The following is a 22488-nucleotide window of genomic DNA, read 5'->3' as shown; positions in this document are numbered from 1 at the left end:
ACTTACAAAGTACACGTGACAAAAGCTTATTAAGAGGAAAGACTGTTTTAACCAAGCCTTTAATGAGAACAGGATAAAAATTACTTCTCTGAATCAAAACAAAAACCAGAGCATCAGAGCTAACAACTGGAACTAGGTCTGTGTACCGAGTCTTGCAAAACCATACCTGTTTAAGCTGTTCCTTGAGACGCTCCTCTGTCACACCAAGAGCTCTCATCCCTCGGGCACGACAAGCTGCCTGCAGTTCTTTAACAGTCAGGGTATCAACTCCCTCTTCAGCAATCATCTGCACGATGAAAAGGAAATCTGACCGTGTTAGAGCTCAAAACAGAGGCACCACCAGCACTGCACAGCCACGTGTTACAACAGCCACTAGAGGCTGCTGTGCTAACACAAAACAGCCTCAGCTGCTCCCACATGCTGCTCCAGCATGACCAGCCAACCCCTAAGCTGATACTTCTAACAGCTCCATTACAAATTATAGTTTCATAGAAATGTTTTTCTTCGTGATATAATTATTTTCATTTCAATTAATGGTAGATTAAAAAAGGATCAGTTTTTTTCTTAACAAATAAAGATGCTTCTGATTTTAAGCTCTTCAAGCCTTTTTGTTCAAAGCTCTCAAACAAGACAATTAAAACAAAAAAGGAAAATGCCTAGAAAAACAAACACACATATATCCACACACACTCCTTACTGTTATGTGTAATTATAAATCAGTGCCTGTTCAGAATGACTCACCTTGTCATCTGCTTTTATGCTCCTCAACCTCATTGTCAGCTGGAAGCGGAGAAAGTTATTTGTCCCAATTGACTGAAGTTCCAACAATTTACAAAGTGCCACCAGCTGAGGCCTGGTCAGATTGTCCAGTGTCAGCTCATCTTCAAACAGTTTAGAGAACCTTAAGATCTCCTCATTACTGGGTCTTTCACCAGTTTCCCTGATCTGTGAGAAAAAACCAAACACACACAAAGCTTTTCAAAGCAGATGCTATAGTTGGGCATTATTTTGAATAAAAACACTCTCCTCATTTGTCAAGCACTTCTCAACAGTTTTGGTATAAGAAACAGCACATAAGAAAGGAATGAAAGAAGTTCTTAAAAACCAAACAACTTCGGCAAAAGAATTGATAGTGCTGACAGTTTCCAACAACACTGCATAATGTACTTAAGATAAAACTAATAAAACAAAAATTAGCTGCATCTGTACACTAAGGAGCGGGTCTAGCTGAACCGCACTGCCATGAGATACCTCAAGAAATATATATATATACCTCTGAGTTAATAAATAGTTGATACAGGAGTTACACTGGCAGATATTTGTTCTGTTCTGGTACCATATTTACTAAACACAGAATCAGGTAAGACAAAGATGGGAAGATAAAGTAAGAGTGGCAAAAATTTTGCAACACTGGTGTCCCCATGAAAGACAGATCGGACACTAAACTACCCACTTCTCTTCATTTGTTACAATACCCTTTTGCTTTCAACTCCTAGATGTTCTGCAGCACCTCAGTGCAAATGTTTTTGTACTTAAAGTTATTCCAAAGTATAAAGCAATGTTTGGGAAAGGACTCTGCATCTTTGTGATGGCAAGTTCTATGTAACTACTTGTACAAATGCAAAGTTAAGCTCTTCAGTGATGTTACCAATGACTTTGTATTAAAATCATTAAAACATGGAAGCTGAAATAACAGTTCAAAAGAGGAGGAGAAAAATTCCCTGGTCTAATCAGGTCACAGTAAAGCATTATCATCTGTATAGATGTTGATTTTTCTATTTCAAGTATGTCACCAAAAGCTTAGTAGTGACATCACTACATCACATATGTACAGAACTTACAATTACACACTCCCAGTCTTAACATTTTTGGTCTAATCATAGATATAAAAAAAACTTTTCCCAATACCTTTACTTTTTTTTTTTAACTCCTGTAAAGAAAACATAAAACTAGTGACATCAAATACAGTTTGAAAAGCTAACATTACCTGTACTGCCTGATTTATCATGCCTACCTATTTTACCTGCAAACTCAATTTAGAGAACAGCTACTGAGTACAAGAAAAGGTAAAAATCAGGAGACAAGATGGCCTTGAGCCCATTAACCTCCAGGATACTTTTGTACCAGAGAAACCATCTTGAAGAAAGGTCAAAGGCCTTGTTGTTCCACTTCACCAATGCCTTCACCATAGAAGCCAAAAATGGCACTTCAAAAACATTGGAAGGAAGTATTTTTCTCCCTTGCTAAAGATGAATTTTGACAGAGCCAAGCACGTGTTTCTTGAAAGCACAAACTGAAGCTTTCTATTATATCACTAGCTACAAAGCAACAGAGACAAATTCTGGAATTTTGCAGCAAACACATTAAGCCTGCAATCAATGGTTCTTGTAGCATCAAATACTTTACCACAGAAGCCACTGTTAAAGAATAGCAAAAAGGTGGGAAACATTGAAGCTGCTTCTTGCTCTGACATTTATTATCCGGTACAGCAAAATGAGATCAATGAAATTTGTCTCTGTGGCACAAATGAGAAATACAAAGCCATAAAAAGCACACCCACACATATGAAATGCAGGGCTTGAAACTTCTTTCTTAGTCATCAGAGGAACTTGGGACTTCCTCCAGCAAATGTGGAGTGAAACATCATTTATTTCCATGAAAATTAACGGCCAAATGTAAATTCTCAGTAGCAGTTCTTCCAGAAGAAAATGAAATGTTCTGAACATGAAGCATGAGTGGGCAAGTTCCCAGAGCCTGCAGGGGCAGTGTCTCAGCCACTAAATGCTATAGCTAACCACTTACAATGTTCTGCAGATTCAAAAGAACAGAAACAGATGACTGCAGAGAGGCTTCAAAATTTGCAAGAAGTTACTGACTGGCAAAATTTGCCACTATGATTATGTAAGGTGATGTATGTGACACTATCAAGACCATCTTATCATCCCTGACGTGCAAGAAAATCTTAAGCTATTTGGAAGAGGTTGCCAAGTTCATGTCTGAAACCCCTGGGCTCATGTGCCTTTTTCTGTGCAAATGCACATTCTCTCCAAAGGAGGCGACCACTGCCTTTCTTTCAACAAAGCACTCGGTGATGCTGGTGGCTCCACCTCTTATTCAACAGCCCCAGAGTTAAGAGAAATCAGAGATAAGGACTGTCCTGAGAAGCCTAAGGAAGGCATTTTTCATCTCTCCACGGAGCACCTTATTCTCACCCACAGTTTGGTGAAAGGAAACGCTGTGAAACCTAAAGGCCATTAATGCAGGAGGCAGATGTCTGACACTTAAGTCTCTCTGTCAGCAACTGAACTTAAATAGGAAAATTTTGCACAGCAACTACATTTTAGCTAAACCTCAGATTATACCACATTCTAGTCAGTATAGGAACTGTGCACTTTAAAACTGTTTTTACAAGCAGAATTAAATTTGACTAAAAAAAATAGTTTTCCCTCCATTAAGTTTCAATCAGTTAATTAGGAAAGAAGTCCTCTCCCAGTTTTCATACCCCGTGCTGAAAAAAAAAGGTCAAAACCTACATGAGTAACCACTGAGCACACCATGTTTCATGTTAGATTTAACTTATTAACAAATAAGTAAATAAGAAACAAATGAGCAGAAATATAGTGCTTCTAGAATTAGAGAGCAAAAGCAGCAGCTAGAACACCAAAGTTAATAGTAGGAAAACTTCATCACACTGACAAAAAAAGAAATTTATCCTAAAAAAACTACTATATTCTGTTTCTTCAAGTCCAAAAAAATAAAGGTATGTGATGATTACCATAGATCAAAAAAAAAAAAAACCTAAAGCTTTTTTTTGTAGGAAGAGAAAATGTATTTTCTAAATTTTTTACCTTTTGAAAGAATGTTGAAAAATCTTTTGTAACATTTCCCTTGGCTGCTTTATTTTTTAAGGCCATCTCCTCAATGGTGTCTTGAAGGAATTTAGCCAGTTCAAGCTTTACTCTCAATTCTTTCTTCAATCTTTCCTCCTGTTAAAAAAAAATATTTGTTTTTAAAAGTTCCTGACAGAAACACATGGTCTAAACATTACTTCTGCCCCCAGACAAGTAATTCTGGACTTCTGGTATAATACACACATTCCAAAGGACAATTCACTCTTCCCAAAGATCCCCAAATCACACTGAACAAGTTGAAGAGCTCACTGTGTGCTCTGAAAGCAAAAACTCGTGGGACTCTGGTGGGTTTTTACAAAGCTTTAACAATTCTGAAAAAACATAACTAGTAGAAATAAAGTTTAAGCAAAAAAAAAGTGGAAGAAGCTATTTTAAATATTAAATATACATATGAAAAACCTTGTATCAAGGTTTAAGACTACAAATGTTACAATGTCTAATTTAATACAACCAGAAAAACAAAATAGCTTTAGTTCTCCTTTGTAGGAGTCATAGAAAATGGAAATGAGGATAGCAGAAAAGACAAGAGAGACTTTCAACCCTGATAGCTTAGTACCTGCACATATAAAAACCAGGATGGTATTGGTTCACTATTGTATGTTAAAAAGTAAGATCTTCAAAATAAGGAAGATAAAAGCATTAATCCAACATTGAAAAAAAATCCATTGTTTTCAGATTTTTTAAAATTTTTTTTACCAAGAAATTTCTAATTTTTTAAAAAGTATGACTGAATTATAAATTCAGATCTGCTTACCTTTTTAGACTTTGTCTCAAATGTAGAGGGAAGCATATTAGGGAACAACTTAAGAGCTACTGGAAGTAAAAATTCCATAAATGGGACAACAAGAAAAACCAAGAAAGGGACCAGGCGAAAAAGATCAGCACATATTCGAAGAAACTGGAAGGGAAAAAAGAATTTATAAGCTAATATTTAAATACTTATTTTAAAAATACTTTATTTGATCATCTAATTGTCACTTAGGCTCACATATATATATTTGCTATGAAGAAATTTTAGAATTACACAATAAAAGGATGTGACAAAGTCAGTTTTTAGTGGTTTTTTTTCAAGTTGCTCCATACTAGAGAGCGCTGGAGTTTCACCAGTTTTCAACACTATAGAAAGTATTTCAAAAGCCTCACTGTGTCTCAATAGGATTATTGAACAAGTATCTCATTTAAACCTCTTAAAAGCACCTGAAAACGGGAGGTGGTCATTTGTTGTCATTAAAGCTGCTTAACTTCTTTTATGCATCTTTATTTGTGCTCCACCACTTCTTACATGCATGAGCTACTATGGACTAAGTAATCAAGAATAAAATGAAAGATCCCTCCCCCTCTGCCTTATAACAATTGTAATGTACATTTAAATCCAGGGTAATGAGCCCATCTTGGTAGATTTTTTTTTTTAAACCACTGCATTTCCAGAGCAGTAATCCACTGAAGCAGGCGGCATGCATTACTGAATTTTGAACTGCATGAAATAAATACTGTCCTTGTGATTTCTGTACACTCACAAATATATATATTAGACTGTACAGTCCATTATTAAATCTTTCAGCTTCACAACTCGGTTTATATTGGGGAGCGAAGATCTTGCTTGACTCTACCTCATTTTACAAAGGAAAAAACTGGTTGTTTGGATTCCCATCAGCTTCTAAATCACAGCTACACTCTGGTACTCTACTGCCACAGCACTGTCATTCCACATCAAGACTTGATAACCACAGCTCCAAGTGGCAAAAACTGGCAGCATAAATGCAATTACAAAAGTAAACCCATGCTGCCCACTCCAGCCCCTCACCACAGCTCATGGCAATCAAGGGGAACTGCAGCAACAACCAGCACAGATCTCATGTCCTCAGGACTGACTTGCTAGAATCAAAACCTGTTAAACTTTATTCAGAATTTTCTTACCATAAAACCAGCCAAAATCTTAAGTACTACTGTATGTGGAAGGCACATGCTCTACATATTCAAAGTCTGGCATTTTTCTTTGTACACAAAAAAATTCAGTTTCCCAGAAGGAATGCTTTGGTCCATTGTTTTGAGGCTCAAGGATTTTTCCATTCATTCCAACAATAGAAGGCAAATGACTACCATGGAGTTAAAAAACAAAAAAAAAAGTAAGAAAGTTTGGAGGAAAATTTTAAAGCTCAGAAAAAAGTACCTTTTCCCTAAAAAAAAAAAAAAAAACCTCAAAAATTTCTATAGAGTACAGAATTCCTCTTTTCCCCCAGTCTCTATTCTCAGACAGTGCGTGCAAGTATTTCTACAAAATCCATATCAAGGAAGCAGTTTTACCACCGGATTAAGGCAACTTAATGCTAACCTGAGACGAGGTATAAGGAGGCATGAAGGGGCACTGGCAGTCACACCACTGATCCAGCTAAAACTGACCCATAAATACATACACAGACAGGGGAAAAAGGATCAGCACAAACCAACCGGGGGTGGGGCAGGAAAACTTGATTTAAGCACCGAGCTTTTCACAGCAGCACTGTCCTGGATCAGCTTTCACAAATCACGGCACTGCACCCTCGGCTGACTCAAGGAAAACAGCTTTATGCAGGAACCTAATACAATGGTGTACGATTACACACACGGTGCTTGGCAGCACAGCACCAGAACCTTGTGACTCCCTGTATCTGCTGCTACAGCTGGGTATTCCACTCTTCCCTCCTCTGCAGGGAAGAGTTTGTAAAGATGGCAGACTTGCCACAAACTCCCTTGTGTTTGCCACCTCACTGCCACATCCTGAACCACCCTGCTGCAGGAGCCAGCACCAGAGCAGTTAGGTTTTTTTACATCAGTACCATGTTTTACTTCTTCCTGCCTTCTCTCCTAAGTGTAGATCTGTGGACCTGCTGAATCCAAACCCTGCCAGCAATTGTAGGAGCAGAATTTTGGAATTGACTTGTAGTTTACATAAGCAATAGGTCCCTTTGCATTAGCCATGTTGCAATTGCTTGTTCATGTGGTTAGATTGCTTGGATATCTTTCCATTATTGCCTCCAAAGAGGAAGGAAAGGGCAGGCAGAAATAACTCATTTGTCTGTCTGCATGAAGATAAGATTTCTCCAGGACTGTCAACTAATGTGCAGCTTAATAGTTTTAAAGCAGTATATACATCAATTTTTATTTTATATTTTTTAAAGTTCAGGAGGTAATCCAGCAGCAAAATGTTAAGACTTCTTTGAATCAGCAGTATATTAAAATTTAAGGTTGAACTGATAAAAAAAATGAGCTGTGTTGAAACAAACTTGAGCTAAGGTTTAAAAAAACCCCAAAAGGGTTTTTTCAGCTGCAGCCTGGTTTGCTTTTCAGTGACCCTCGGTTCTGAACCTACCATGCCCTCAACTCCAGAGACACAATGTCCTCTTCCTCCAAGTACAGAAAACACAAAACATAGATAGAGAAACTAATACTACTGTAGTTATTAAAACTATTTTCTCTACATCTCCTACACTGGATTTGCATGCATATAAACACATACATACTTATCATTAGATAAGAGACAGGCCACACCAATGTAAACACTAATTTATATCTGCAAACAAATAAATGGCCATTACATTTAAAAAGAGAATACTGAAAATGAACATTTGCACAAAAAGCAAATCTAGGAAGGCCAAATGCCAGATCACTACTTAAACATGAGCAAGACAGCTCTATCATCACTAGATAACAAAATCAAAAGGTAATCAAATGAATAAATCCATCAATTGATGGAATATTACTGCTGTTCATATAATTTCTCAGAAGTATGGCTCAGTAAACATGAAAGAGGCAGGAAAATCAATGGTTCCAATCTTCCCCCTGGAGAATTTCCCATTCTGTTTTAAACCATGAATTAATTTGTCTCGCTTGGCTTTTCAAGTTCCCCAAAGCTCTCAATAAACCAGCACAAACTAGAACTGCTACTTCAAGAAGTCCTGCAGTCCTCACTTTCCCCTATCCTCAGTTACTCTTTCTGGTACTCCATAATCCCCTGTCACGTCAGCAGAGACTGTTTTATTTATTGCTGAGGCCAGTCTCAGCTGGATCAGCTGCCAAGCACTCTCTTGTAGCAGCCAAGGAAGATGGCAGAGGTAAAGGAGCCTGAAGATGCTGAGACCACGGAGCAGAGGAGTCTGATAGGAAACCACACCCACCCAGAGACAGAAACTGCTACACGTGCCTGTAACAATTTTTGCTACTTGTCTAACCTTGTGAATTTAGGAAGAATTTTCATACTGCATTTAATATGTGATGGGTGATGGGGTTTAATTACACACCAAATTGTTCAAATGTGACCAACTTTTATCAGGAAATGACAAAAACAATGAACAGATACTTGTATTTTTGATCATCTACTGGAAGTTTTGAGGGCAGAGATGTGAACTCAGCACATTGTGTGTGCAGGTGTACAAACTGCAGAGAGCCACACTGCCCACAGGCAGCACTGTGCACTCCTGCCCCAGAGCACACACACCTTCTGCTCTCCAGCTCTTCTTCTAGAACATCTTTCCAGCAACAGCTGAAATGCTCTTTTTTTTATAAAGGCAGGAAAACAGACTTGAATTTTTAATCTCTATAAACTGCTTAAACAGCTTGTCCTTAAAAACAGTAAAATGAGAACTGCCAAATCAGCACGTTTGATATTTTGCCAATGAACTGAAGTTGAATATCAATACATTCTTTACAAAAAAAAAAAGAAATTAATGATACCAGCTTAATATTTAATATTTTGCAGTCTTTTCATATATGAACTCACATCCAACTTTTTAAATATCCATATAACTTTTCATTCTAATTAAATACACCTATGTCATCCAAAACCTGAAATTACTATTGAAATACATATATATTATCCAAATTTGAAAGCAATCACATTTTGCACTCCAGATTTCATTTCCCTTTTCTTTAAAATTATCAGTTGCATTTTTAGTTTCATAAATGTAAGCAACATGCCATAAATAAAGGAAATATATCTGGGCTAAAATTATTTCAGATATATTTCTATCTGAGATAGCACATAATCAATCATGCATTTCAGCTTTTATCCCATTCAAAAGAACCCCATTAAGCAACAAATGGGAACCAAACTAGTACAGATACAACCTTTACTAGCAGTGGTTCCCACTATTTTTCCAGCTGGAGTGAAAAAGCAGAGAAAACAACTGTATATGGCACATGGCTGGGAACTTGAGAACAAACCCCAATTGCTGCCCATGTGACAAAACAGAAGAATCCTCGGCTGTTCCAACAAGAAAACAACAAATTTATCTTCAATAACGAGGAACATAGGAAAAAAGTTTTGGGGTAATACACAAAAATTTTACCGTCCACATAGTGAGGAGGAAGGAAACACTCCAAGGAATTTTAATTCTAGGAACAGAAGACAACAAAAAGCAGTAACTCAGGTCTAACAAACAGAGCAATCACTGAGGACACCGAGAGGAAAGTGGTCTTTACTCAGTACCTGTCTCCGCTCCCGACGAGACAAAGTGTTCCCGTGCAGGATTCTCCAGAGCATCCTCGCAGCTATTTTGGTGTCAATCCACAGCAATCGAAACCCGTGGTAATAGTGCTTCAGTTCATCCACAATCCTCTGCCCAATAGATTTTTTTACAACTTCCACTTCTGTAGGACTATATACAGGACCTCCTTCTTCCAGCTTCTTGTTTTTGTCCTTTAAGGACTTGAGTGACTTTTCAACTATGGAGTCATCTTGAAGGGGACGTGAAGAATGCCACCACCTAACTGGGAGATACTGGGGACCTAAAACACCCATGGTTGCTAGTGGCGTCCGTGAGCCAGAAGAGCTCGTAAGAGTGAAGTGTATTTGCTCAGATCCTTTAGTCCAACAACAATAGTGAGCTTTTTTGGAGCAGGCGTAAACAGGAGGGACACTAGTGCAATATTTAAAGTGTACAGTCCTTCAAAAGAAAAAAGCATTCAAGAATTAGCAACAGATCATCAGCTATTTCTAGGTATATATTTGCACAGACATATATATTTATGTATTTATAAAACACAACATTTGAAAAATATCTACTGCATATTTAAGGGAAAAATAATTTTTGATTAAAACCAATGTCTGTTCATGAAAAGAACATTTGGCTTTACTTCATGACAAAAAAAAAATTAACCTGCAGGGAATTTTCCATTATATGACTTTGAAAAGGTAGTTTATTTTACTCCAATTAAATAAAGAGCAGCCACTACATATGCTTTCCATTTAGAAAGCTACACTTGAAAACTAATTGTAATTTCATAAAACTAAATGTAAATTCTTAAGTATTATGAAGAAGCCCCTTCTATTACTCCTCCTGTTTGTGCAAAACATCCAAGACAAAAAAAATGTTAAGTCGTATACTTGAGATAGGTGCTGAGTCAGAGAATTAGTACCAGAGGAATCCGATTTCATTCCAGTTCCTCTCTTACTATCTCCATGCATCCAGTTTTCCTTATTCAGCAGAACCTTTTGCAAAAACTTCCATCATGGTACTGAGCTGGGACAGAGAGAACCAACACTATTCGCCCTTGTTCAGAACTTTGTTCTTTTCTTTACTTAAATGTAGACTCAGGTTAGCAGGGAAGCACTGCTCAAACACCACTAACACTCCAATATACACAGAAGAACCACCTGTTATATGCAAGTAGGATTGTACATGCTTTTAATAAAAGATGGGACAAAAATAAAATAGTACATAAAATGTTTCTTATTAGTGTTCCATTAGTTCCATTAGCGTCCCTCAAACTGAAAAAGCAGCAGTAAGATATCTACAGGACAAAACTGACTGAGGTGTTTTCTTCATGGAGCCAGTGAAAAACAAAACCCATGAAAACAAAATCAGAATGTGCTCTTGTCTTCAGTCAATGAACAGAAAATAGGTGCAAGTGGCTTTACAGGTCTTAGTAACATTTTAAGGAAAAAAAATGTTTATTATACACTTAAAAGTGCTAGCCTTACTCAATTTTCAGACAGAAACACTTTTTGAATTTAATTATTACACACTCAGAAGAGTTTTAATTTACCTTAATGGTTCTGTCTACCCAATGTTATTCAAATAGAGCTTTGTAAAAAAAATACTAAATTATTACTTTTTAAAGACACATTATTTTCTAGTTTAAACTGAAGTTTTAGCATCTGACAATTCAGTGGTCAGACAAGTGCTGGAACATATACAGTTACACAAAACAGTCTCTTGGCTAGCTAGAAAACAACACATTTGCACAGATATTAACTGATAATAATTACAGTTTAATTACTTTAGGAAGTAATTAAACTAAATAAATAAAGTAAATAAACTACATATTCAAAACCAGATTAAAACACCTGCATAAATCAATCCACCCTGACTCCAAGGCATTTCCCAAAAGCAGAGCTCCAGGCCTACAAGCCAAGTTCCACCTACATACATTGACACTCTTCTGCATGCAGAGAGGAAGCAAGTTCTGACAGCAGAACTTGTTCTGAGTCTGCAGGGAATAAAAATATTACAAGAAATATGCCTCTCTCAACACACTTTCCCAAGAAGGATGTCAGACACACAATTCCTATTCCACCTGTCCTCAGTACTTATCACTAGAGTCCCCTGCATTCAGATCTGTGTCACGTGGGTGTGGGCATTAGTTTGTTATATTTTAAGTGACAACATTATATTAATAGCAGCTTTGATTACGGAAAAAACAAAACAAAAAACCCCAAACCAAAACAAATAAAAAACCCCACCTCAAACCTTCTCAATAGAGTAAGATTTTCTGTCCCAATATTCTGCTGCTTATTTCATCACAGAATCCTAGAACGGTTTGGGTTAGAAGGGACCTAAAGACCACACAGTTCTAAGCCCCCTGCCACAGGCAGGGACACCTTCCACTATACCATGTTGCTCAGAGCCCCATCCAGCCTGGCCTTGAACACTTCCAGGGATGAAGCAACCACAAATTCTCTGGGCAAGCTGTTTCAGCACCTCACCAGCACAGAGCAAAGAATTTCTTTTTTATATCTAATCTAAACCTACTTTCTTTCATTGTAAAGCTATTCCCCCTCGCCTTGTCATTCCATTCCATTGACAAAAGTCCCTCTCCAGCTCCCTTGTAACCCCTTTAGGTACTGGAAGGTGCTGTAAGGCTTCTCTGGAGCTTTCTCTTCTCCACGCTGAAGAACCCCAACCTTCTGTCTTCATAAGAGAGGTGCTCCAGCCTAACAGGTTTAAAACCATAATTGAGCAGCTTCCCAAGAGAGGTCTTATACACTAACATACTAGAAATAGATATTTGAAAAGGTTTTAAGTATTTTAAAAAATTAATCATCATTAATTCTACAGCAAGTTATATGGAACTAACATGTCTAAAAAAGAACTGGTTTTTTTTTTTTTTTGTATTAGAGGGTTGTGTCTAGGGACACAACCTTATGTTAAAATGAAAACTCAGGAAATCAAATAATAGTACCTGTATCCTGAGTAGTTAGCTTATAAATACAGAACAGAACCAATATTTTAAGATTCCAAGGAAAGGCATTAGGAAATTCTTATCTACAAGTATACCCTGTGAGCCAAGTCAGGAACAGAGAATGGATTCTGCCAACATTCAACTCCTTCAGTTCCATAAGGGCACACAACCGCTGGATTTGTTTTCAGAAGAGGACACCATCACCCAAGGCTGCAACATACAATAAACTCCTTTCTTTGGTTTAACAGAGATCTCACTCAGATGCTCTGCACTCTTATCTGTCAACTGTGATTTTCAACTAGCTGCAACTGAATGTTTACTCTATGGAACTCCATGGTGAAAGTATGCAAGAAGCTCATCAGATCCCATTATGACACCTGGAATCACCCAAGATAGACATTAATATTCTACTGCTTTCACATCAGAAGTGAAACAAAACTGGAGGAAGTGGGCAAAAGAGGGAAGATTTCACTTTCTTTCTTCCACACACAACCAACCAGGTGAAGCGAGTAATACTCAGACTCCCTTTAATCTGTCATTAACACAAGCTGGAGCTAACATTTTAGCACTTTGTCTAGATTTAAACCTACATTCTATGACAGTATACTAACTGATAGTTCAGAAAAATGTTCATATTTACTCACATTTTGTTTGCCAGCCTCAGGGATGTGCAACTAAGACATGCCCGATCTCCCAAGTTACCTAGAAAAATACCAATAATTAGCACCAATTCTGAAATTCAGGAAGACATTTATCCATGTAGTGAACTGCACACAAATACATGAGTGAAAAGATTAATCTTTACATAGAAATGACTACATCTGAAAGCACAAAAAAGATGTTGCTCAACATTCAGAGTTGAACTCTGTGGATGTGTGAGCTTGGTTTCCTCTTGCTCAACTGTCTGAAGACAGGTTTCCAAGTCCCTCAGGCAAGAAACTATATTGCAGGAGAAATTCACTGAAAGCAAAAGTAATTTTTTAACAGCACTATGACAACATAGTATCAGACGATCCAAATAGAGCCCCTGCCAAGTGTTTAGGATTAAAATGGCTTTTTTTGGCTTGTTTTAAGCAAAACAAATAAAACACAAGCAAGAACCTAAAGAGACTTCACTAGAGAGGTGGAACCACAACACCATTCCAATACATTGCTGCCCATTTTGATTAGCACCTGGTAAAAACAGCTCTACCCCATGATCTCTCTGCAAAGGATACAAATTGTCTTGAAGGGAGGGGTGAGAGCCTGACCCAAAACATGAGAAAAGTTAACTTTCCAGAAAACACTGTATCCCTCAATGTGAATTTTATTTGAAACACTACCTCAGGATCAGTCCTAATAGTAGCTGATAAAGTCCCTATATATGAGCACCCTCTATCCAGGTACACAGACAAACAGCATCCATTCTGGAAATAAATTGAGAAGATCATCAAATCATGAGTCATCTAAGTCAAGTGCTTCAGTAAAGGGCCATGTCTGAAAGTCTTCCAACCACAGAAGAAGCATAAACAACATAAAATGCCACCAATCTACAATCACTGAAAGTCATCCCTGATCCTGCTAGAAAGGACTTAATCTTCCTAAAGCAATTTAAAAAAAATAAATCTTGTATTAAGACCTTGCTACAGTAACTCAAATAGGTAGCTACTGCCAAGAGCAAAAAGACTTCTGGACATATCATAAAAAAAAAAAAAACACGCAAGCAAGACTTCAAATGTGTTGACTCTTTGGCCAATCTTTTCAGAATTCACTGTAACCAAAATAAAATTGGAAGGCTGGATAGAGTAGGCATACTGTGGTTTGCTTCTCCCATCTGGAACCTACCATTTCTGGTCAAACCTAACAGACAGCAAGATACAAAGGTCATTTGAGATGTCCATGGTACCCTTTCCCACCACCAAAGCCACGATATGGCCTGTGACAGAACCTAAAGTAGACAACTGTATCTGAGAAAAATCAGCTCCCAGTGCTGATGGCTCAAAGCCCTCCCCAACAAAATACCCTAATTATTAGGGGAAAATAGATGCTGCCAAAATCAGATGGGACAATTGAAAGGTATAGAAGATAAGTTAACTTCTCTGAGGAAAATCTTGATAATTAAGGGATGTCCCACGTTAAGTGGGCTCTGAAGAAATTACAACAAAAGCTGTGGCATTATTAAGTCAAAGGATTTACCCATGTCAAGTTGTATCAAACTCTAACACTCACTGCCATGGCAAGTAGAGCCAAGGAAAAACTCTATTTTTGGCTCAAAAAGCAAGCCCTGAGAATCTGTGAAGGCACTGTGATACTCTCCAATATTTACAGAAAGAACAGCAGCTAAATAACAACCCAAGAGGCCAACCCAGAAGGACATCCCTGACCTCAAGGAGCAGCTGAGCAAAGCAGAGAAGTACTCAGTGTCTGGAGGGATAAGTCACAGCACAGTAATCTGTCTCACCCGAGTGCCAGGAAACCCACAAAGCTTTATGTGCCTAAAGCAAGGGTCCTGCTAGGAGAGGACATTGCCTGCTATGGACAGTGCCCCTAGAAATAAGAGGGATATGTGGAACTCAACTGGCTTGGAGTTTCTCAGATAAAACTCCATAGCAGCAGGACGCTTTCACTTCACTTACCTTCTTGCCAGGTTCATTAAATGTTAAGGAAGGGGTCAAAGAACAAAATTTCAAGGTTACCATAAGAAAACATGCTAAGCTTCTTGTTGTACAGCACATTCAGAGCGTGAACAGGCTAACAGAAAATGTTAATTCCAACTTTGCCAGTTCTAAAGACCAGAGCTCTTTAGATTTTGCAGTGTCCAGCCCAGAAATAAAATATATACTTCCTTCAAAAAGGGACAAAGTCCATAATCCTTGCTTTTGGGACAATACAGAGATCCAAAAGCATCTGAACAAGGTGAATGTTGCTTAACCATACTCAACACTGCTCAGTTAAGAAACCTGCACTGGCTTAGTAAGAAAGAAGGGCAGTAGTGCCAGAGAAGCTGTATGTTAACATGTTCCTCGTGGAAAAATAGTCATGGGAAACTTCATACTTGAATTTAATGAAGTATGAAATCCAAAGTTTTTAAGGTAGAATAGCCATACTGTTACTATGTTTAGAATTTTTAAAAATAAAATGCTATCATGAAGTAAGTCCCTAGAGAAGTGTAAGCTTGCAGTACTTAACAGTCTGATCTTCACAGGAATAACGTTTAGGATTCTTAGAAGCACTTAGCTTTAACTTAATCTTAGACTACTTACACGTAAAGCAAAGAAGATGAGCTAAGTAAAGCAAAACAATACAGAAAAAAAATACAACATACAAGAATGTGTTAATAATAGATTAACAATCCCAAATAAAAGCATAAAAGCACCAATAACCACAGTGCACCACAGCACACTAATTATTTGATTCTATCACAGCATTTCAGCTTAGGTTGTCTAAGGTTTATAACAACCAAAATTGCAACAGTCATTAGCAGTACTTAATGCTATGCCACAAGAACAATTAAAGCACCCATCTAATTTGAAGGTACATGGATGTGATTTTTTTCCCATTTTAAATAAACTGGGTGGTTAGGATACCCTAGGTTTTTGTTCAGGACACTGTCCAGGCTTAACCTGAATAAATGACTCTACAACAGTAGTTCACAAAACCCATCAGTCAGAGGAAGATACCACACTTGAGTGACTACTGGTAACCAAGAGGACAGCTGTTCTTTGCAATGAACAAGCATCCCTACAGCTCATCAGGTCTGCCTGGATGTGAGCGTGCAGCTGCCCTGCTCCCAGTGACAGCCCTCCCATGACAAGTCGGGGCTCTGTGTCAGTGACAGGCAAGTCCTCATTCACCCCCTGCCATTCCAGCTCAGGGCCCTCCCTGTGTCAGTGACAGGCAATTCCTTGCTCACCCCCTGCCATTCCAGCTCAGGGCCCTCCCTGTGTCAGTGACAGGCAAGTCCCAGCTCACCCCCTGCCATTCCAGCTCAGGGCCCTCCCTGTGTCAGTGACAGGCAATTCCTTGCTCACCCCCTGCCATTCCAGCTCAGGATGTAAAGAGCAGCCACAGGCCCCGAGTACCTCACAAATTATCAGTTGTTTCACACCACAAAGCTTCACCACCCAGAGACATTTAAACTGCCAAATTATCTTCATTATTAATCAGTATCACGATGCGCTTCCTTTTTATTTGCCTAAGCTTCCAAAGCCACTTGGAAAAAAGCAAATTCATATTTCGTCCCTAACATATACTAGGAAAACATCCCCTTGTGCTTTCATAAAGAGGAGCACATGACTAGTGACAACCCCACTTCACACCCAAGCCGCGACGAGAGCAAGGCAGGCAGGACCGAGACGTAGTAACGCGTTCCTGCACTTTAACAAAAAGCACGTGTTTTTCCCTTCCCCAGCCAGCCGGCATTTAGTGAGACGCGTGTCCCACTGCCCTCAGGGTAACTCATCCCCTCCAGCCACGCTGCCGCGGAAGCACATGTGAAGAGGCCGCAGCAGCCGCCGAGCGTGGGCCGGGCCGGGAGCAGCGCCAGCCCCGGCGGACACGGCGGCGGGGACAAGGCCGCGGCCCTTCCCTCCCGCAGTGGCCTCTCCGCCCGCGACCGGAGCCCCCAGACTCCTCGGGCCGCTCTTCCCCCCCGCCCCCTCCATTGCCCTCCCGGCCAGACCCGGCGGGCCGGAGCCGGCGGGCGGCCCGCGGGGAGCCTCACCGGGCCGTGGCGGGCGGCGCAGCGCTCGGGGCAGGCGGCAGGCGCGCCGCCCGCAGCTCTGCAGCAGCATGGACGCCATAGCGGCGTTCGGAGAGCGGGCGGGCGGCTCCGGCCCCGCTCCTGTCCCGCCGCCCGGGCCGCAGCGATCCCCACACGCCCAGCAGCGCCCGGGAGCCGCGTTCGCCCGGCACCGCCCCGCGGCGCCGGGCACGTCGGGAGCCGTAGTCCGGAGCGCACGGTGAGAGCGGCGGTGGCGCCGGGCGGCGGGGATGGCGTCACCGAGGGGCGGGCGCGGCTGCGATTCTTCCCCACGGCCGCCCGAGGGGAGCGGCGGGAGCTGCGATGGGCACCGGGGGCTGTTTCTGTGCCGGGGTTTCTTTCCCTGAGCGTGGCTCTCTCGCAGCCCACGGTCCCCGCCAGGCCGGGAAGGCCACAGGCCGCGCCCGCTCTGAAGGGCGGGCGCCGGTGCCTCACGGAGCCGCCCAGAGCACCGAGGCCACACATAACCCCAGTGCAAAGTACAGCGCACGGTGTTCTCCTCTGCGGCAGAGGTTGGATCGGGTGATGCCCAGAGGTCCCTTCCAGCCTTGAGGACCCTGTGATCCTGCGCTGAGTGCGCCCCTGTGCCCGCCCGCCAAGGCTGGCGGCAGGCGTTCTGCTGCACACACGTGTGTTGCTTGTGGATCCCGGGGTGTGACAGAAAAAAATGGCTTTCTGGTGGAGCTGTGATGGTTTTTGATAGGAAATAGCACATAAATCGGGCAGTTGTCAGATGTGCCACACTAGTTGCTGGTTAATAGTTGGACTACAAGCAGCATGATATTCTTCACATGCTAGTCGAGTCCTGGCCAGCAGCAGGATCTCTTATCAAATATTTCAGTACTCGGTTAATGCAGTATTATGTGGTACTTTGTTTATTTTTAACTGTATTGGTAGATCCAGTGAATAATAAGAATCAAACTACAGAAATCATAATTTAATTTGAAAACAGTGGCATTTTACAATCTGTGTACATGAGGTTTGGGTGTTAATACCTTCCTTGTTCCAGAAAAAATGGGGGAAAAGCTGCTGGGACTGTCTGTGAACAAGATGGCTGCCAGCCCTGCCAACAAGATGGCTGCCCCAAGGACAGGGCTCCAGGGGGACAAGGGAGCTGTGGGATCAGACCTCTCCTGCCTCACAGGTAACTCACAACACCCAGCACTTGGTCACCTCTACACCTGCCTCAACCCCAAAGAAAATACATGTTACCTAACCTTATACATAAGGGGTAGCAGAAGCATTTAAGTTTGACCCAAAATGTGACTGAAAACAGTGTTTCATAGCAATAAAAAGCAAGTGAGTTTGCAGTTTATCTGTTCATGCTTTGGACTAGACAAATGCAGGAAATTAGTTGGTAATTTTATGGAGTTCTTTTATGTATTTAAAGAAGATGCTCAGGGTTTCTGCAAAGTACAAAAAATGTAGATGAAATTTATATTACTTATATTTTAAATTCAGAAGTATTCATGAAGATGGACTATGTAATTGTCTGAATATTAAAAAAAATCAGCGCTTTTGTCACTATGGCTATAGAAATGTTAGTGTTGTTTACATTTTGTGATAATTAAAAAATTAATGGGTATTACTATTTATATACTTGTTAGAGCTGCTTTTAAAATGTTAGGCTCCCAAATGCAGTGCAAGATTTTTAGCCAGCTGTGTTTGTTTTACAAGTATTTAAATAGGTACTGCATTTAAATGGTTAAAATTGTTTAAAATGTGCAACTTGACAATAGTGCTTTATGTTAATGGCATAAAAAAACCAAACAAACAACATCTTCCCAATCTACACATCTCTCACTAGATTGCACTTGTATTTTTCTCTTGTTATTCTTTTTTTCTTTCTGGTTGGCTGATAACAAAACCGAATGAAATGGGGCAACTAATGGCAGTTCTTCTAACAAAGCTGCTTAATTATGTAGAAACATTATATGAAGCCTATACAAGAAGAATAATATGCTCTGAAGTCATTAAACTATTGACAAGAGGTTTCAGACAGCAAACAGATGATTACAGAGGTCTCAATACATTTATGCAGACAAGTAACCAGCCTTTCAATAGTTTCATTAAATTCATTAGTATTCAGGGTAGCAGACAATGTAGATGCATGGGCCTTTTCAGAGCTGAATTCGTTATGTTTTTGTACAGTCTTTTGTTCCAGATTTGTTTATACCTGGAAGTTACAGGGTTTGCTACTGTATATTAAAAGGATTGATTATACACTCTGAAAATTTCCCAAATAGATACAGTTTAAAAATACTAATTGATTGTGTTCATTTAAGCATTGTGAAGTAATGCTTAAGAAAAGACTGAGATTTAAAAATTTTCTAGTATTTGTACAAATTGCTCCCACAGGAAAACGCTGAGTGACTGTAGGTGCCTCATGGGCCTTCCACAGGAGTCAGTTTTTGTTTTAAAGAAAAACATCTTCTACTCCAGCCAGAGCAACAGCCCATGAGCTCACAGAGAAAACACTTCTCCCCAGAAAAAAACACGATACCACATAGTTACTAGGGTTTTGGGGTTCTGTAAAAAAAAAAAAAACCAAAAAACAAATCAACAGCTATACAGCCATTTTAGACCTGGTTCTTAAAGCAACCATGCTGTCTGGAAAAGTCGTCAGCCATCTTGCTGAAAAATCTGTTTTCCAGCAGGAATAGGATGAGAGAGACTAAAAGGAAGAAATACAAAGCCTTCTTTCTAGATGGATATAATAGGGACCTGAGAATCTTTAAAATAAATGTAATATTTTAACAAAACTAAGAATCCTGTTTCATGTTAAATATTTTTTTTTTTGCGTGGATATTAAATAGAAGCAAAAGCAAGGTAGAAGTTGTCTAAGAGAATTCAAAACAACCTCCAAATAAAAGGAAATTTTGATGGTTTTTATAGGCTGTGTGAATACTGAAATATGTATTTTAATGCTGTGTGAGCAGAGCCCAGTGATATCACAGAGGCAGGACTGTTTCACTTGTCTGAAAGAGGTATGATGCATAAGACCTATAAAAGCACAGAACAACCCTAGGGCTCTGCATTGCCTGCACAGACATGACAAAGGAGCAGATGAATCTGTAATTCTTACTGAGGAAGTTTAGAAATCTATCTGGAAACTGGGGGGCCAATGTTTATATGAACAAGGAGAACTGTAAGTTTGTCTCCCCTTCCCTGAAGACAGGGCCCAGGAAGCTCTCCTAGATCCTGTGGATATTTTTGAGGATTGATAGCAGCTCTCCCCACTCCCAGCTTGAGGTACCCTGTAGCTTGTGACAGTGGCTGTGTGACAGTACCGAATCTGTGCCACTCCTGCCAGGGACACAGACACAGCCTCGGCTCCCCAGTACACCCTGAGGACAAACGGAGCTGGCAGGAAGGGCCAGGGAGATGGGATTCAGGAGCTGGAGGGGGGGCAGTGTAAGTGGGAGGAGGTGGGGGCATAATTAACATCTGATGAGTTGGGAGGCACCTTTGCCATTTCACTGCTGCAACATCGTGTTTGTGTACGCAGTGTGACTCAATAAGCTACGTATCAGTACAGATCCATAGACAGTCTTTAAGAGTAGAATTATGCTTTTAGGCTGTAGAATCTGTTTCCATGGCAACCCCCAGGTTGTCTCCCTGAATAGGTTTAACAATACGGGATTAACCTCATCTTTATTCACCAGCGTTCAGCGTAAATGTGAAGAAAGGGGGAAATAAAAGACATGACTGTGTAGCAAGTTGCATTAAGTTTCTACTCCAGGGAGAAAGGCAACAGAATATTAGTAGTTTTTTTAAGAAAATACTTCTATTCATTATCAGGAATTTTTAGGAGAGATTCATGGGATACTGAAGCCTGTTGCTCTGTCAATGTTACACTCAAAGGTAAGAGTTCAAGTGGTGGCTGGATTACAGATTTGCTGTATGTACGTCCAGGTCACAAGTTCAATTCTGTCTGTAAATGTGCCAAGACCAAGCAGCACTGGCTACGCATTAGCACGGAAACAGGCTGCCCTGGGTGCCTCTTCAAACACAACCCTGAAAAGCCATGCATAGAGTGCCTGGATGGCAATAACATGCTGCAAACAGTCATTCCCCATCCAAGGATAATTAAATACCTGCTCAAATTCAAGTCAAAAAGTGGTATTTTAAAAGATTGTCTAGGCTTGACCCAAATTAGCCACACAAAATGCCATACAAATAACATGTTAGGTTGTCATTAGCTTAATTTGGCATGCAGGTGGGTCAGGAGCACAGCTTCTTACTGGGGGAGCATAAACAGGTAATTTTGCAAATCTCCAAATTGAGGGAAAAGCATTTGCAGTTCAGAATGAAAACCACCGAGATTCTCCCTTTTTCCAGCAGATGGAGCTTATGTGAAACAGGAGAAGCTGCACAAAGAGAGACTGGGGCACTGGAGGAACACATGGGGTGAAAGCCACAAGGTTCTGGCCAAGGCAGGATCAAGCAGAGGGAGGGCAGGCAATGTTCAGGCTATGTGCACAACCAAAAAAAAAAGTGAATGTAGCTATAAAAAGCAAATTTATTTAGTCTATGAGAAATACAGAGGGAGGGAAAAAAGGAGTCTATAGTGTTACAAACACACCTGTTAGCTCCAGCTGATATAAGAAAGACAGATTTTGTTGCAAAATCATCAGTGCTGTATTTAAGTAACCTGTTATGCCTCCAAATGAATCAGTTTGATGTTATGAATGACAGGCTTTAAAACTATGTATTTAGAGTTATTCTTGGTCTCCAGGATTTTTTAGGCTGTAGGGTTTGCAAGTTCCTGTCTGTAATCAGAAATGCAGAAAGCCAACAATCTTATGTCATTATCTGCCTCTCAGAGTTAGGTCTTTAAGAAAACACCAAATATTGTGTTACTGTCAATAAAAGCCCTAAATCTGCCACCACTGCTTTTATGCACTTTTATCAAGAAGCAAAACAAGAAATGTATGTGACTGGGGAGGCTCTCCTCCACCCCATCCCAGATTTTGTAGACCCATTCCTGCACTTCTTGTTTATCACAAAATTCTTGGTGAAGTCACTCAGTGTTACAGGAGTACTGGAAAGACAGGAGGTCCCTGCAAAACAGATATCTTTCAGTTTGTGTCCATTAAAGAAATACCATTTTAGGAGAATTTTTACCTTTGTATTCTAAAAAGGGAGAGAATGTGCTGTTTCCAAGGGCCATTGTAATGGCAGCAATGTAACTTTCTTTAGCAATTTTGCAAGGCTGAGGCTCCTTAAGGGAACTACTGGTTTGGAAGGGAGCAGGTTACAGCCAGCACACACGCACAGCTGTATATGACTTGGTGCAGGCAAAATGCAACATTGTCCCCTTGTCCCCCAGGCATATTTGTGCTTTCTCTGCCTCAGAGGAGGTGAGCAGAGCTAAGCATTTCTGTTAAAAGAGCA

The 22488-nt window shown here is 40.2% G+C and overlaps 2 protein-coding genes across 7 annotated transcripts in view; one reads left to right on the top strand and one right to left on the bottom strand.

The window, feature by feature from the left end:
* LETM1 (leucine zipper and EF-hand containing transmembrane protein 1) overlaps window positions 1-17240 on the bottom strand; it is a 28643-nt gene extending 11403 nt beyond the window's left edge. Inside the window, exons 1-7 of the mRNA XM_030238832.2 lie at window positions 17053-17240; window positions 12995-13052; window positions 9376-9832; window positions 4666-4809; window positions 3849-3986; window positions 742-945; window positions 167-286 (exon numbers count right to left, since the gene is read on the bottom strand). Coding sequence (XP_030094692.1) covers window positions 167-286; window positions 742-945; window positions 3849-3986; window positions 4666-4809; window positions 9376-9832; window positions 12995-13052; window positions 17053-17131 — 1200 coding nt within the window. The 5' untranslated portion in view covers window positions 17132-17240. The remainder of the gene's footprint in view (window positions 1-166; window positions 287-741; window positions 946-3848; window positions 3987-4665; window positions 4810-9375; window positions 9833-12994; window positions 13053-17052) is intronic.
* NSD2 (nuclear receptor binding SET domain protein 2) overlaps window positions 17224-22488 on the top strand; it is a 98650-nt gene continuing 93385 nt past the window's right edge. For all 6 annotated transcript variants that reach the window (XM_050973906.1, XM_050973905.1, XM_050973910.1 and 3 more), the window contains exons 1-2: window positions 17224-17290; window positions 18101-18235. The gene's annotated coding sequence lies outside the window, so the exon portion shown is untranslated. The remainder of the gene's footprint in view (window positions 17291-18100; window positions 18236-22488) is intronic.

Source organism: Serinus canaria, chromosome 4 (assembly GCF_022539315.1).
Source record: "Serinus canaria isolate serCan28SL12 chromosome 4, serCan2020, whole genome shotgun sequence".
Classification (NCBI taxonomy): domain Eukaryota; kingdom Metazoa; phylum Chordata; class Aves; order Passeriformes; family Fringillidae; genus Serinus; species Serinus canaria.
This window is presented reverse-complemented; position numbering and strand designations above follow the sequence as displayed.